Source organism: Convolutriloba macropyga, unplaced genomic scaffold (genome assembly GCF_964194025.1).
Source record: "Convolutriloba macropyga unplaced genomic scaffold, txConMacr16.3 SCAFFOLD_5782, whole genome shotgun sequence".
Taxonomy (NCBI): domain Eukaryota; kingdom Metazoa; phylum Xenacoelomorpha; order Acoela; family Convolutidae; genus Convolutriloba; species Convolutriloba macropyga.
This window is the reverse complement of record NW_027450159.1, coordinates 1-15,490: the sequence shown is the minus strand read 5'-3', so window position 1 is coordinate 15,490 and position 15,490 is coordinate 1. Positions and strand designations below refer to the sequence as shown.

Here is a 15,490-nt window from a genome sequence, read left to right as displayed (position 1 = left end):
ATTTGGGTCTGCTCATAAGCACACTATAGTCTGGACAGTGGTCTGGGTTCGGTCTGATCAGAGGACATTTTGGTCTGGATGGTCTGATCAGAGGTAACTTCGGTCTTGAAAGTCTGATTAGAGGTCATTTCAGTCTGCATAGTCTGATCATATCTCAATTTGGGTCTGGACCTAAACCTGGGATGCGGTGCTGTGTTTAGATTGCATCAGTGGAGGCAACATACAGAGCATTGGTGACTCTAGAGGCCAATGGAATTGATCTCTTCACCGTTAACAGCAAAAGTGTATTCATTGACAAAGGTATTGATCATATTGACTGCATGGTACGATTCAATCTGTTTCTTTGTACCGTGAGCAAAATTTTGTTTTCAGTACCCTAGTCAAGACCTGGAATTGATGAAGACCTATTAACTCTAGGTGGGGGGGGGGGGGGGTGGTAAATAATGATTTAAGTTACACGGTTGAGGACCCTAGTTAAATTCGAGGCTAATTCTCTCTATAAGTCCAGCCAAATTCTTTTCATATGCAAAAATGAGGCAATTTAAAAAGTTCCGATAATATCTGGGTTCGATCTCGTGACCTTCTCCAATCTTACCCAATGCTTAACCAATTGCGCTACATGTCCTTAACTTTGCAGGAAATTGAAAACAAGTCATTATATCGGTCGCGAGCGTAATTTCAGGACATGTTTTTTTGTCCAGCCAAATTCCAGAACACCTTTATTGTCCATCCAAATTCCAGAACACCTTCATTGTCCATCCAAACTCCAGAACACCTTTATTGTCCAGCCAAATTCCAGGATGTATGTTTTAGTTCCAGCCAAAATCTAGGCCGATTGTTTTAGTTCCAGCCAAAGTCCAGGCAATCACATTAGGTCCAGACAAACTCTTTTCATATCCAATATATGTCGCGGACAGTCTTTTCATACCTTAATGCTGTTGCGGACGGTCTTTTAATATTTCCCGGTACTCACTAGGGTAGAGTACGTGAACAAACTATAACGCTTCCCGGGTCGAGCTTTGGTCTTAAAATTATGTAAGATTAGCGGTGAATAGCGGTGAAAAGTTTTTTTTTTCACCGCAAAGCGCCCGCATCTTTTGGCGTTGAATGCGGTGAATGTTTGCGGTTTTTAGCGATAATTTTTTTCACCGCATTTGTTACAAAAACCAAACTGCCGTACAAATTCTTTCTTCATTGTAACGGCCAAACTGACAATGTAACGACCAATCTTACAAAAACCAAACTGAAACTACAAAATCTTTCAAGTGACATCCCATTGAAACAAAACTTGATACATCTTGCCGAGCAAAAATGTTATCTTTGGCAAAACTAGAGAGGTCTTCGCAAAACTTTCTTTGTGAGTGGCACGGTGAGCGCAAGGAAAACCGAAGTGAAAAGTAAAATCGACATAAACAAGTAGAAAGTTATGCAATAGTTGTGCAATCTTACAAAAATACTACAACGTTGGGATATGTTCTTAACAATTTGTCGCCTTTTTATGAATGCTTTTTAATGCATTTTAAACGAGTGATTTATTAACCAATGAGAGAGGAGTATGCATATAGAATGCTCAGCGTAATATATTAGGCAACGCTATGACATTTGTCCGAAACAGAATGTAAAGAAAAAATTTCCGAGTAAGGGTTCGGTGAACGCGCATCACAATTTCAGTTTCATAAGCGCCTCTGGATTCTGGATTTGATCTCACAGCTCAAGAGAGACATGGCATGAACAATCGCGCTTAAACTTATTTTCGGCTATCTTAACTGTAGGGCAAGTCATATTGTTGTAATCCATAGCAGGGGGGGGGGGGGGGGGCTCGCTCATAGGAACAAAAGTGGGATCTGTAGAAAAATCCCACTATTCACCGTTACAATGAAGAAAGTGCGTTGTTGTTTTTTAATTATTTTGAGTCATCTAACGATTATTGCAAGTCCCAGTGAACCGCTGTCCATGGCCATGCCTCTCATGCACTATGGGATGTAATCCTGGAGTCGCAGGCTTGTTATATCGTCTCGGACCGCCAGGAGCAGCTTATATTGCCACTAAATCAAAAATTTTAATTTTACTTGACTTGTTTTCAAAATTCAATTTGCTTTCTATCGGGTTGCTCGACCACCACCTAGTTGCATGCTTTGATAATTTTTTTCTTAAAGTTCTTGTTGTTCGACACACATGCAAAGAGAACACAATTTTTTATTCGGTGAGATATCAATTCGTATGACAATCAGCGATAAAATATGAGACCTATAATGACGTCCGGGGAATTTTATGCGATGACTGCGGCTCGTGATTTGACAATTTAATTGTGTTACAGATTTCGTTTCAGACGAAGTCAGTGCCGGTATTTCAAAACTGTTGATTGCGGTTGCTGGCTTCATCCTGATCAGTCTTCTAATAATCTGCCTACTTCTGCAACTTCTCATCTTCACAACCAGAAGATACAGTAACAACAAGAACAATTACCCACCACCCCATGTGTCTGTCGGGAGAAGTGATTCCATGTCTTTGAACACTATCAACCCTACCCCGTTGAGTGTGGTCGTGGCTAGCACGTCCAATCTTGATGGAGGTGAATTTGGTTGGCCTTTATCGTTTTCATTGATCAATTTCACATGAATTGCATTTGTGCACCCAACCCCCCCCCCCCCCCCCCCCAATCACACATCTCATATTTTGCTTAATGATTTACTATGCAATGACACGTGCTCTATTTAATTGAGGAGACGCAAAAAATATTGGGGGACGGGGTCAAAAGTGTACATGTAGGTGTTATCAGTTGTATGAGTACTCAATCATGATGTTCTATTATAAAATACGTACAGGGATGTGTATATTATTACTATTGTCGATCGCTAACAGGACCACAGGCACCAGTATAAAAATCAATTTAACAATGTTTCGTTCCAAAATACAGGTGTACAGGTTCCTTAATATACTCTCAGCTTTGTGGCAATAAGCAGTGGCAATAATACTTTATCTAATGGTTAAGTGACTCTGCCTGAAGGCACTCAGAACTTCTGGCGTTTATCGAGAACCGCGAAGTGGTTCGAGATTTTAAGTCAGAATTTCGAAGTGACATCTGCAGAGTCACGTAACCATGCTTAAAACACGAAACGGGCAAGTTTTAAAATGACGAAAGTCAACGGAATCAACTTCTGGCTAAGTAGCAACTTCTGGCATTTTAACTTCTGACACTGCAGACTTTCGGCATTTTAAAATGTGCAAGTGAGTGTTTTTAAAAAAATTTTAAAACAGATACCTTGCCGGCAGTTACCACAATCCATACCAATGCATATGGTGTATAAAATAAATTTATCAGATATGGGTTTGATTACTTTGAACCAATCCAAAAGGGTGATTTTAAAAACTAAAGAGTTTACATAAGACAACAAAAAATATATTCAGTCGGCTTCACGTTTTGTTTTCTGTTTTTACAACCTTTAAAATTATAAATTATACATTGTTTATTTTCTTGTTTTGCCATGATTTAAATTTTTTGAAAACCTAATGAAAATAAGAAAGTTGAAAATGAGTTGAAAACAAAGTGCTCAACAACTTTCCCACTGTTATACCAGAATCAAGAGAAACAGTAGCCAAGTGGGATACTCTTGAATTTTGGTGTCTTTTAAAATGAGTTCCCTGGAGTAAACAAAAAAATAAAAAAAAGTTTTCTGGTAACAACGTCCCATTAAATTTCTAACTATTGATGCTGATGCGGGGTAAGCGTCTTGCATTGCACCATTTTCTAGCTTTTTTTAAGTATCATCTAAGTATGAAATGTCTTTCTTTATTCTTTCTCCTTTTTTCTTATTTGTCTTTCTTTCCCTATTCCTTCCTTCCTTTCTTGCTTTCCTTCGTTCTTTCTGAAAGTTAGCACCCCCTAGTTTTAGGAAGTAAAGATTCATTTTTTAACGCACTATCATTATATGTTATAATCAAAGTTAGGAAAAATTACTGACACCACTTATCCCCCTGACTATTTTTCTTGCCTGAATAAAAAATTCCCGTAATACGTAATGGTAACTTACTAAGTACCCATCGTAAATTTGACAAGTTTCATCTAAAGTTTCATTTTTAAAAGAAAATTGTTTGAAAATGTGATATCTTTTCACGTTTGGTCGACTATGATTGAGCTTGCATTTGCGTTAAACATTAGAGAGAGAGAGAGAGAGAGAGAGAGAGAAAAGATATGAATTAGATGCAATTTTGTGACAACTTTCTTTTTCTGGTGAGACTCGGATGAAATGCGTCAACTTTACATTGGGGTAAGTTACCGTTATGTATCATCTGGACTTCACTCCTAGGCAAGACCACCAGCCAAAGGATCAATGGTGCCATAAATTTTTATTGTCAAATGGAGTGACATTGAGTCAAAAATTCGATTTTTAGATCGCAACACTAGGGATTGCTATTTTTTTTTTGACGTTCAGTATAGTTTTGGGCCAATTTCTATGGAGTTTTTCTCTGAGACAGACTTCATACTGATTTTTCTTTCAACTAGAAGAAGAAGCAAGCGAAAAATTCACAATACGCGCCATGTCTATATCACTATACCTAGAGCAGGATCAGAATAGTGCTCTTGAATTTTTCATGAAATCTCTCCTAGATGCCATGCTCAAAATTCTGGGTGTGATATTAAACAAAAAAAAATTAGATTGATTCACTACTGAAGTGTTGAAATTCAGACAAGGTACTGTTTACCACCATTCATCATAACGCATACTGCTTTAAAACAGCATTCAGCTATATAACAATCAGAATTTACAACTGGGAGTCATGAACGACAATTCAATTCTCACCAATGTGATCACAAGATTAATTTTCTGAAGATAGTGGTTAATCATCGGCGTGTTCAGTATCGGCACGATTAGCAACCGCGCCAAATGAAAACAAAGCGAATTGTTTGACAAACAGGATCCAGTCCGTTCCTCAATCAAGCCCAAGCTTTGGAGATATATAATTGTTTCACGCCAGGCGCACGTTATATTTTTTTAATATAAAAACAGTCTAAATAACAACTCAATATAAGTGGGGGTCATAAAAAACACTGGGCAGTAGAACAGAATAGATTCAAACAACACAATATCACGCATCATTTCATGTTCGGACGTTAATTTTTAGCCCCTCAGGCAGATGTTTCTCGAAGCATGACCAAAAGATTTAGACTTTCATCAGTACATAATATACTTTCTTAAACGTTCGAACGACCGCTAAATGTTTGAAAGTTTTCATGCTTCGCTTTCGATCTGTTGACACTTCTGATAATTTAAATGTAACACAGGTATTTGGAAAAGTTTTGAGTCTATCTCATTGTATCCAGGGTTGAAGTTTCTTTGATTTCATTCAAGGATCATATATGATTTAATACTGTCCATACTTGATTTCTTAGTACGATCCTTGTATGAAACCAAAGAAATCATATATGATCCTTGTATGATTACCAAGAAATCATATATGATCCTAGTACGCATACCAATAATCATTCATCTATTTTTTGAAAATCTTTAACCATTTATGTTTTTGTTTTTATTCGGTAGGGCATCACCTATATGATACCCCGGCATCACATTGTGATCCGCCAAAAGTCCCTAACGTACAATATCAATTGCAAGTTGGGCACAAAATAATATTATTATTAATGTATGTACAATCAAATTCCATCAATTTAAATGGCACCAATAATTAAAATAGAAAGGTCGAAATTTCGGAAAGATGAGTTTATGCTCCTGTTTTTCAGAGTTTTTTTCCTTTAAAATCAATTGATTCCTCTTGTTGCTGGGAGCCTTTTCAAGCGCCGGGAAGGGCTTCTGCTGGCTCTGCTTGCTTTTACTCTTTTTCTTGGTGTTCTTGGCTAGCCTCGTAGAAGTTGATTAGTTCGATGTATTTCGATACGTGGTAAAACATCAAAAAATTTTTTATTCAAAGTAAAAAAAGTAGTTTATTATGAAAAATTATTCAAGAAGTAATAAAGATTGAGAGTGAGAAAAGTAGATAAAAAGATAAATAAACAAATAAAAATTGGGCTGCGCTCGCGTCAGGGAATGAGTTATTGAGCCTGATTTGATCAGAGAATTAAAGGGCTGCGCTAGTCGTAAAAAGTGTAATTAGTGTAACTTTGTTCATGAAGGCAAGCGTTAAGACGCGTCAAAATAAATCGAGGGAAGGAAGTGTTTTGAAGAATGAAGTAAAATACAGAAGGAATAAGAAGTTAAAAGTGCTATGCTAACCTAAACTTTAAAACCACTGAACCAAACCGCCCATAGCACTGTATTATGTCGTTAGTTGTATAACCGTAGCCTAACTTTGATAAAGATATCAGTGGGTGGAATGTAAAAAAATGAGAACATTTTCTAGGTTTAAAATGATATTAATCGATTAACATTCTTCAGTAGAAAAAAGCTGTGTAAATTGCTGTTGTTTTCCTTGTGTTTTTCACAGCTAAGCCCCGAATTTACTAGCTGAGCGGCTGGCTTAGCTGTTCAGTTAGGACGTTGTTGGTTCGACTTTTGCCTCGAATGAACTACGCAAGCGCCTGGCAATAAGTCAATGGATGATAGTTGTTCTGGCTTTTCTACGATATAGAAACTGGTAAAGAACATTAGCAGGACAGATGGTCCAGTGTGCTCTGATAACTGTTTTTTGGACGTTGTCTCTTTTTCTGGATCAGTTCAAGTATTGATTCGATCTTGTTTTCTTCTGCCCGTTTCAGGTACTCATTTCCTAATCTAATCTGAAAATCTCTTACTGCAGGTATATTGGCCACTTCTTGGAGTTTTTTGACACTGAACTAGCGGGGTTTCCTCATACAAATTATTAGTGCTCTATTTTGGGTCAGTTGTATGTTGTTGATAATTGAATTAGATTGGTCAATCCAGCAGGCATTCGCATAGAGAAATAGAGGTCGAACCCATTTAGTTTCAGCTCTCTTCTTTTTTCTTCTTGTCACGAATAAGTTTAGTAGTTTCATGTCCAAAGGGAAGTCTTTTTTGTTGGATATACGACTTCTGTAGCGAGAATTGAACAATCTGTACAAGTAATTCATTTAGTTGATTTAGTTCTTCTGCTTTTGGATAGACTGGTGGATATAGCACAGAGTTTTCGTATCCTTGTCTGATAATCTGGTTGAATTTTTTGAAGTTGATTTTTGCCTTCAAATTGAATTTGCTCTGAGTCATTATATTCAAGGTAGTAATGGTTGAGCTGTGGTCACTACCAAAGTCATCGGAAACATAAAATGTGTCAAAAAACTTGAAGGCTGATCGATCGGCGAAATATAGATCTAGCATATTTCGACATTCTCCTTGATATGATTGATATGTGTGGTAACCGTTATTTAAAAGCTTGAATTTTCCAGTTTCAATAGTTTCAATTATTTTATCACCCATTTCAATGTTATATGTGCAATTCAGCTCTTGATGTGGAGCGTTGAAATCTCCACAGATAAAAACGTTCTTCATTTCAGTTTCAAAAACTTCTGGTAGACTCAAATCGCGACCTGGTGAGTTGTAAAGTGCTATAACTCAGAGATGACCTATAACAGGTACTTCAAAGCATGCTATTTTAATTTCGAAATTTTTCCTCGCTCGTTTCCATCAAACTTTTCTGGTTTAACTTCTATTATTGTCGTTCCCTTCTTTGCTAAAATGATTGAGCCATGTGACTTACTTGCTCTCGTTTCCGTAACTACGAAATAATCATCGGTTAGATATTCTTTTTGCCAGCTTTTGACTTTATTCAGGCACACAATATCAATATCTTTTTCCTTCAAAAACACGAGAAACTCTAATTTTTTGTGGGATACGCCTCGGCAGTTCCATTGCAAAATTTTAATTTTTCCATGTTGGCTGAATTGATGGCTTTTTGTTGAAAATTGTTGCGTTGAAACATTCGTGAAATTGTTGTTAGCTTTTTGATGCTATCATAATTTTTTTGACCTTCTATTTTATCACCAAAAATTCTGCTTGCACTAATACTGACAACATTGATGATATCACTGTAAGACATTGTATTGAAAGTTGAACGGATTTTGCTGAGTACTTCAGCAACCAGAACACATATGTTTTATGCTGAAAAGTTGAGTTTGTTTGTGGCATTTCGGTTTGTCTTTTTGCCACTGCTGAGTACTTGATATCTTGTTTTCTCTTTGTCGCTTCAACAACGGCGTTTTGATAGGAGGAGCAACTTTTGTACACAGATGCTCGCGATCCACCCCAATTTGCACATTTGACATAATCTTTTGGTTCGGCGCATTGTTTTACTGTGTGCTGGCCTGAGCATCGCAGGCAACGTTTTTACACTTAATGGCGGAGTGCCCATATTTCTGACACTTGAAGCATTGTTTAACATGTGGCGGCTCTTTGCTTGGTTCACATCTGTAGATTAGCCAACCAATCTTTACACCGTGCCTTTGTGCTGCTAAAACATGATTTGTTAAATCTGTTATTACTTTGATAAGCTTTGTAGGTTTGCCACTGGCTCGGCTCATAATCTTTGACACTTTTACTACATTCATTCCGTTATTAATTAAGAGTTCCTCTTTTATTTCATTTTCTTGGATGCTGTGATGCACATTGACTATAACACAGCTTGGTTTGGACTTGGCTTTTGGCAGTGTATTTCTCGTGTTCACTTTAGCGTTAGGGAATACTTGTTGCAGGTTTGTATTTGACATAAGACTATCTCTGGAGGCTTTGTTTTCCGGTTGGATAAAGAAGTCGGAAGAGTTTGGCAATTCTCTAATTCGTTGTATTTTCAATTCTGGGAATTTTGACTTCATAGCTAGGGCAAATCGCACTTGAGTTGGTCTCGGATTGATTGTTATAACTATTGGTCTAACTGACTCTGATACGAATTCCTCTCGTTTTGGTTTCGAAAACGCTTACGTTTGTTTTGAACTTGAATAAAGTCTTGTTCATCCTGTGAAGTATTATCAGCAGTTGCTCTTGGTTCTGATAGCAGAGCGCTCAGTTGGCTCATTTTGGCCAGAGCCCCACTGAGGTCTATTGCTTAGCAGAACGACAAAGATAAAAATTTGAAACAACTTTTATAGCAAATTTTTAAACAACTTTCAATTGCAAGTTGGGCACAAAATGAAGGAGTAAGTCCAAACAATTAATAAAATTTTTGACATACTCTGAAGCCAGTTTATACATATAAATGCTCATTTATAAAAGAAATTAATCAAGAAAAAATTGGATATCAGGTCAAATTCGTTTTCTGAATGCGTTTAAACCACAAAGTTATTCTTTTAGCGCACACAAAGAATCAAATGTGGAGTGCCAATGCGATATAATAATTTAATAAGTTCTCTGACTACATTATACGAGAATTTGTGGCACCAGTCAATGTATTATGTGTCATATCTGACCTTGTATGAAATCCAAGAAATTTTTTCAACTTCAATGGAAAATCAAAATTATACAGTTTTCAATCTTTGAATTTTTTGTATGATCCTTGTATGATTTCTAGGAAATCATTTATGGTCCTTGTATAACTAACAAGAATTCATACAAATCATATATGACCTAGTATGATTACTAAGAATCATATATGACCTAGTACGAAATCAAAGAAAGTTGTATGATCGTTGACCCGGGTAGTAACTATAAAAATATATAACCCTCTACCCCCATAAACGTGAACATACCATAATGAAGCTTGTTATCTCGTGGGGGGGGGGTAAAAACTTGCGACAACCTTGTAAGCAGATTCAAAAACTCCAAGATGGTAAAAACACAAGTCAGGGCTCTATTATTTTACAAAAATTATTTGGAACGACATATTGATGTTTATTTAACTGGTTTAAACATTCAATTCTAAGATGCCACATTGGGAGACTAGATCCGGAATAAATATCAATATTTTGGAAATATTGTCGCTTTTAGGACAAACTGTTGCAGTCCGATTTATGGAGCCCGAAGCTGAACTTTTGCCTTTCTATAAGAAGCAAAACAAAACCTGGCGGGATCTCCTGGGAGCCCTGGAGGTTCGATCGATTCCAGTTCAGACTCTGGACACGATGAAACTCTTTGATATCCACAAAGAACTCGCCAGAGGTAAATGAAACATTGCACCACAGGTAGAAAATATACTATCGCTCAAATATTTACAATGACGAAACAAAACAGTTTATTATTATTTGTGATAATTTGGATTGATTTGGCGACAAAGAGTTAATACAAAACTACGATATGACAAATAATAATTGCCTAAGAAATCTTCCAAAGAAATTTTGTTTGAAGCTGTCTTTGGTCAAAAATTTAGCACCAACCTGTTATCACAATAACAATTACGTTTTCAATTAAAAGAAGCAGCAAAATATAGCACATTTCTGTGCTTTTTTTTCTGTCGCCAAATGTCTTGACCTGACTGCCCTTTTCCCTTTAACGATATTTGTTATATATTTTTTAAATGTACGACATTCTTTGCAGTCTTAAAATATTTTTTTTTGATTATTGTAATTCTTCGATATTGCTGGTAGATCGAATGGATTTTTTCTCTCGATTCTTAAAAAGAGTTCATTTAAGCCAATCGTATGAAAAATAAACTCACAAACAGTAACCATGTGTTTGCATGAAATGTATGCAACTTTTTTCACCTGGTTTGCTTTAAAGTCCAAACTTCATTTCATTGTTCCGAACCCCACCTTAGTGGGGATGGAGGAACCATTTACTCAAATGGTTTTTTTGTTCAGTAAATTTTGGCCGATCGATATATTAATTGTAGAGAGTTGTGAGTGGTATCCTTAGAAAGCACGTAAATCCTAGAATATGGAATTAAACAGATCTTTTCAAATTTGGTTTCATAAAGGGAGTTATCGAGTTTTAAATTTTGAATATTCGACAGATTTTTTGACCTTATATTATATAATATAATTAAAATATTTAATTAAAATGTTAAATTTTGAATTGGTAGAGTGATATTCATTTCGTTAAAGATAGAAGAGCGTTGCCGTATAGTTCGATTGAAGTTTTTTTGGCTAAAATGTTTGATAAAATTCCCACAATTCGAACTTTTTTCAACAAAAAAGGCACAAAATATGCTTTTTTGGTCCATTTTGTTACAGTTTGCCAGAAGCAAAGATAAATATAAAAGCTGACACAGAATCCTCAATCTGCAGAAGAGCGCTAGTTGAAATTAGGTGCCCTATAGAAGTCTTCTAGAGTTAAAAATTTTCCTTTTTTTCGCAAGTTTAACTCAACAATTTCACAAAAAGCATAATTGCTTTTCTTATTTTTGAGATAACCAATTTGTCGAGTGATCTACTTCACACACAAATTTGGAAAAATTTGGTGATTTTTGAGTTCGCGCAGCAAAATCAGGGATAGGTTTGATCTCATCATGGATTCTTACAAACAAAATTTTTTAAACTTTTATTTGGGCTCCGCTTCGTTTCAGAATATTTTGCTTCATTGGTTTTCCTAATAAAAAATACTGACAAAATTTTCAATTCATTGCTCAATTTTTGTGAGCTCCCATAACCGTGAAAATGTACATATAATTTGTTTTCAGAGAAAACTTCTTTGTTTTAGTGGTTTTGACGATGGGTTTTAGTAAACTTTAAGTGAGTTCTTGTATTTTGCCTTCATTTGTTATTCTTTTTGCAGACCGATTGGTAATTATCACTGAACAAAGATCCAAACGGCTTTATCAAGAGGTGTGAGTGAACCCATACAATGCATTTGGTTGTTATCAAATGTCTCTTAACACCTTGATTGTAATTGTTTTCGTACTGCGAGTTTTCATATAAATTTTTGTTATTTTTGAACATAATTTCCCAATTTTGCTGTCCTTTATTGTTTTTTTCGATAATAGTCGCATTACTGAAAAATCCACTCCGAAAAAACGCTTAAATTAGGCAAATGAACACATTTTTTTCAATAGGTTTTGGTTTCGAGGGCTGCGACTTTGTTCTCTTGCAGAATTTGGTAGCTTTTTTTAAATTTGCCCTGTACTTGTGTTATTTCTTGTTGTCGTATGCCGAATGGCCTGCTTTAGATAAATAAATGAACTCAAAGAATAATATTTTTATATTCCTATTGGTTTTAATGACTTTCAACCAATTTTTTGTTAAAAAAGTAATAGTATTCTTCAACTTTTCCATTTTTGATCTGATTTTTGTATTTGTTTCGATTTCACAATTTCTTATTGTTTTTTTTCACTTTCTTATCTTTTTGTAACTTAGGATCATTATTGAGAGATCTTGTTAGTTGTCTATTGAACCAAACTTTTATTGTCCTGTTCGTTAACTTTTTTTGTCTGGTTTCCTTAGGGCTTAGTCAATTTGTTCCAAAAGAATTTTGTGAGTTTTAGATACTTTTCATTGTTTGTGTTTCTTTTTGTTGTCATTTCGTGATATTTCATTCACTGAAAAAGACTTTAGAATGTTCAATAAAGACGCTAGTGAAGATTTATGTTTCTTAATGCAAATATCTCATATTTTTCATGGCTTCCACACAGTGGTTTCTTAAAGTTGCTTGTGATTTTTTTAAGTTTTGCTTGAATTTATTGCTATTTTACAGTCTTATGACTAAGACTCATTAATAGGAGATGCAATTAGTTTGCTACACCGTTGCAATATAAACTCTCTATTCTTTTAATTGAAAGCTAATAAATGTTATGATCTTTGAAATTATTTGTTTTAAAAAAAACATTGGATTTTTGAGCGTCACTAATCTTATTTTTTTTTAAATTTGTAGCTCAGTTTATCTATGGACAAGGTACATCCATTGTCTAACGAACTACAAATTGCTGCTCCTAACTGTTTTATTTTCCTCTATGTTCTTTGTTCTTGGTACTACGAGTTTTCGGAAAACATTCTGTTTTCTTTTCAGATTATCACAAAAATTGCCGGTTTGTTGCCATTTGAAACAAACAGCAATCAAGGATGTTTACTGATCTCAGTGAAAAACTTAATGCTTAATTGTCTGGGACACCGTTTTCGTGCAGATTCTGATTTTGTTTGTTTTGGCCTGTTTTTGTCGTTCTTTTTGTAGTCGAATGACAAATCCTGGATAATGAATGGTGCCAATCACATTTTATGGAGACGTCAATCAATTTTTCGATGATTTCAGTTGATACATATTTTTTTTTAAAATCAGTTTGACATTAATTTTTTTTCAAAAAAATGCGACGTTTTTTAAACTTTCCCCTTTTGTTCTTTTCTTGTCCACTTGTTATGAGCTCACATTGAAAAAAAGTACCACAAGTGTTTCTTTTGAAGTGCAGTTTTAATTTTGTTTAGTACAGATTTTATCTGATTCCATGTTATTTGGCTTTTAGTTGTTTTAAAAAGTGGGCAACAAGTTTTGTTTGTGGTTATTTTTTTTTAATATTTGATTTTTATCGCAGTCTTTTCTGGTAGTCACATCAATGACAGGTCTCATCAGCCCTCTCATGTATATTTTTTTAAAATTAATTCAATAATTTGATGAACAAAATAGTTTTATTTTATAATTTTTAATCTCTTCCTCTTTTGGTAGACATTTAAGTGAAAAATGTAGATGGTCTGGGTCGGAACATTATCTGCGAACGCACATTACCGAGCATCGTTGTTGTAATTATATATATAATATATATATTATATATATAATATATATATATATATATAAATATATATATATATATATATATATATATATATATATATATATATATATATACATATATATAAAAAGAAGCTATATTAATCCATACAACAAATACAGAAATCTTGGGCATGGTCTTGCTATTGTTGCTGAGAGCCGCATATGGTCCCTGTGTGCTTTTTTCACAAACAGAGTCATTTTGAGATCGGTATGTGCGAGAAAAAATTCAAGCACTTTGAAGAGTACCCTTGCAACAAATTGCATGAGTTATTTCAATATCTCGCTATAAACTAATACAGTTTCAGAATATATTTTGAGCTGCCTTTTAAAAACTTAAATCTGCAGATTAAAAGCAGCAGTCATTTTTTTTTGTTTTCGTATGCCGAAGGGCCTGCTTTAGATAAATAAATGAACTCAAAGACTAATATTTTTATATTCCTATTGGTTTTAATGACTTTCAACCAATTTTTTGTTAAAAAAGTAATAGTATTCTTCAACTTTTCCATTTTTGTTCTGATTTTTGTATTTTTTTTTGATTTCACAATTTCTTATTGTTTTTTTTTTCACTTTCTTATTTTTTGTAACTTAGGATCATTATTGAGAGATCTTGTTAGTTGTCTATTGAACCAAACATTTATTGTCCGGTTCGTTAACTTTTTTGTCTGGTTTCCTTAGGGCTTAGTCAATTTGTTCCAAAAGAATTTTGTGAATTTTAGATACTTTTCATTGTTTGTGTTTCTTTTTGTTGTCGTTTTGTGATATTTCATTCACTGAAAAAGACTTTAGAATGTTCAATAAAGACGCTAGTGAAGATTTATGTTTCTTAATACAAATATCTCATATTTTTTCATGGCTTCCACACAGTGGTTTGTTAAAGTTGCTTGTGATTTTTTTTAGTTTTGCTTGAATTTATTGCTATTTTACAGTCTTATGACTAAGACTCAATAATAAGAGATGCAATTAGTTTGCTACACCGTTGCAATATAAACTCTCTATGCTTTTAATTGAAAGCTAATAAATGTTATGAATTTTGAAATTATTTGTTATAAAAAATACATTGGATTTTGGAGCGTCACTAATCTTATTTTTTTTTAAAATTTTTGGCTCAGTTTATCTATGGACAAGGTACATCCATTGTCTAACGAACTACAATTTGCTGCTCCTAATTGTTTTATTTTCCTATATGTTCTTTGTTCTTGGTACTACGAGTTTTCGGAAAACATTCTGTTTTCTTTTCAGATTATCACAAAAATTGCCGGTTTGTTGCCATTTGAAATAAACAACAATCAAGGATGTTTACTGATCTCAGTGAAAAACTTAATGCTTAATTGTCAGGGACACCGTTTTCGTGCAGATTCTGATTTTGTTTGTTTTGGCCTGTTTTTGTCGTTCTTTTTGTAGTCGAATGACAAATCCTGGATAATGAATGGTGCCAATCACATTTTATGGAGGCGTCAATCAATTTTTTCAATGATTTCAGTTGATACATATTTTTTTTAAAAATCAGTTTGACATTAATTTTTTTTCAAAAAAATGCGACGTTTTTTAAACTTCCCCTTTTGTTCTTTTCTTGTCGACTTGTTATGAGCTCACATTGAAAAAAGTACCACAAGTGTTTCGTTTGAAGTGCAGTTTTAATTTTGTTTAGTACAGATTTTATCTGATTCCATGTGATTTGGCTTTTAGTTGTTTTAAAAAGTGGGCAACAAGTTTTGTTTGTGGTTATTTTTTTTAATATTTGATTTTTATCGCAGTCTTTTCTGGTAGTCACATCAATGACAGGTCTCATCAGCCCTCTCATGTATTTTTTTTTAAAATTAATTCAATAATTTGATGAACAATAAATTTTTTTTAATAATTTTTCATCTCTTCCTCTTTTGGTAGACATTTAAGTGAAAAAT

The 15,490-nt window shown here is 34.3% G+C and overlaps 1 protein-coding gene across 1 annotated transcript; it reads left to right on the top strand.

Annotated features, from left to right (window-relative positions):
• Positions 1-200: 200 nt before the first annotated feature.
• Positions 201-10,058, top strand: LOC142355668 (uncharacterized; the record flags this gene model as incomplete). Its single annotated transcript, XM_075407748.1, has 3 exons — positions 201-300; positions 2,318-2,572; positions 9,888-10,058. Coding segments are annotated over 3 exons (526 nt in total), but the record flags the coding sequence as incomplete, so codon positions are not given.
• Between the last annotated feature and the right edge of the window lie 5,432 nt (positions 10,059-15,490).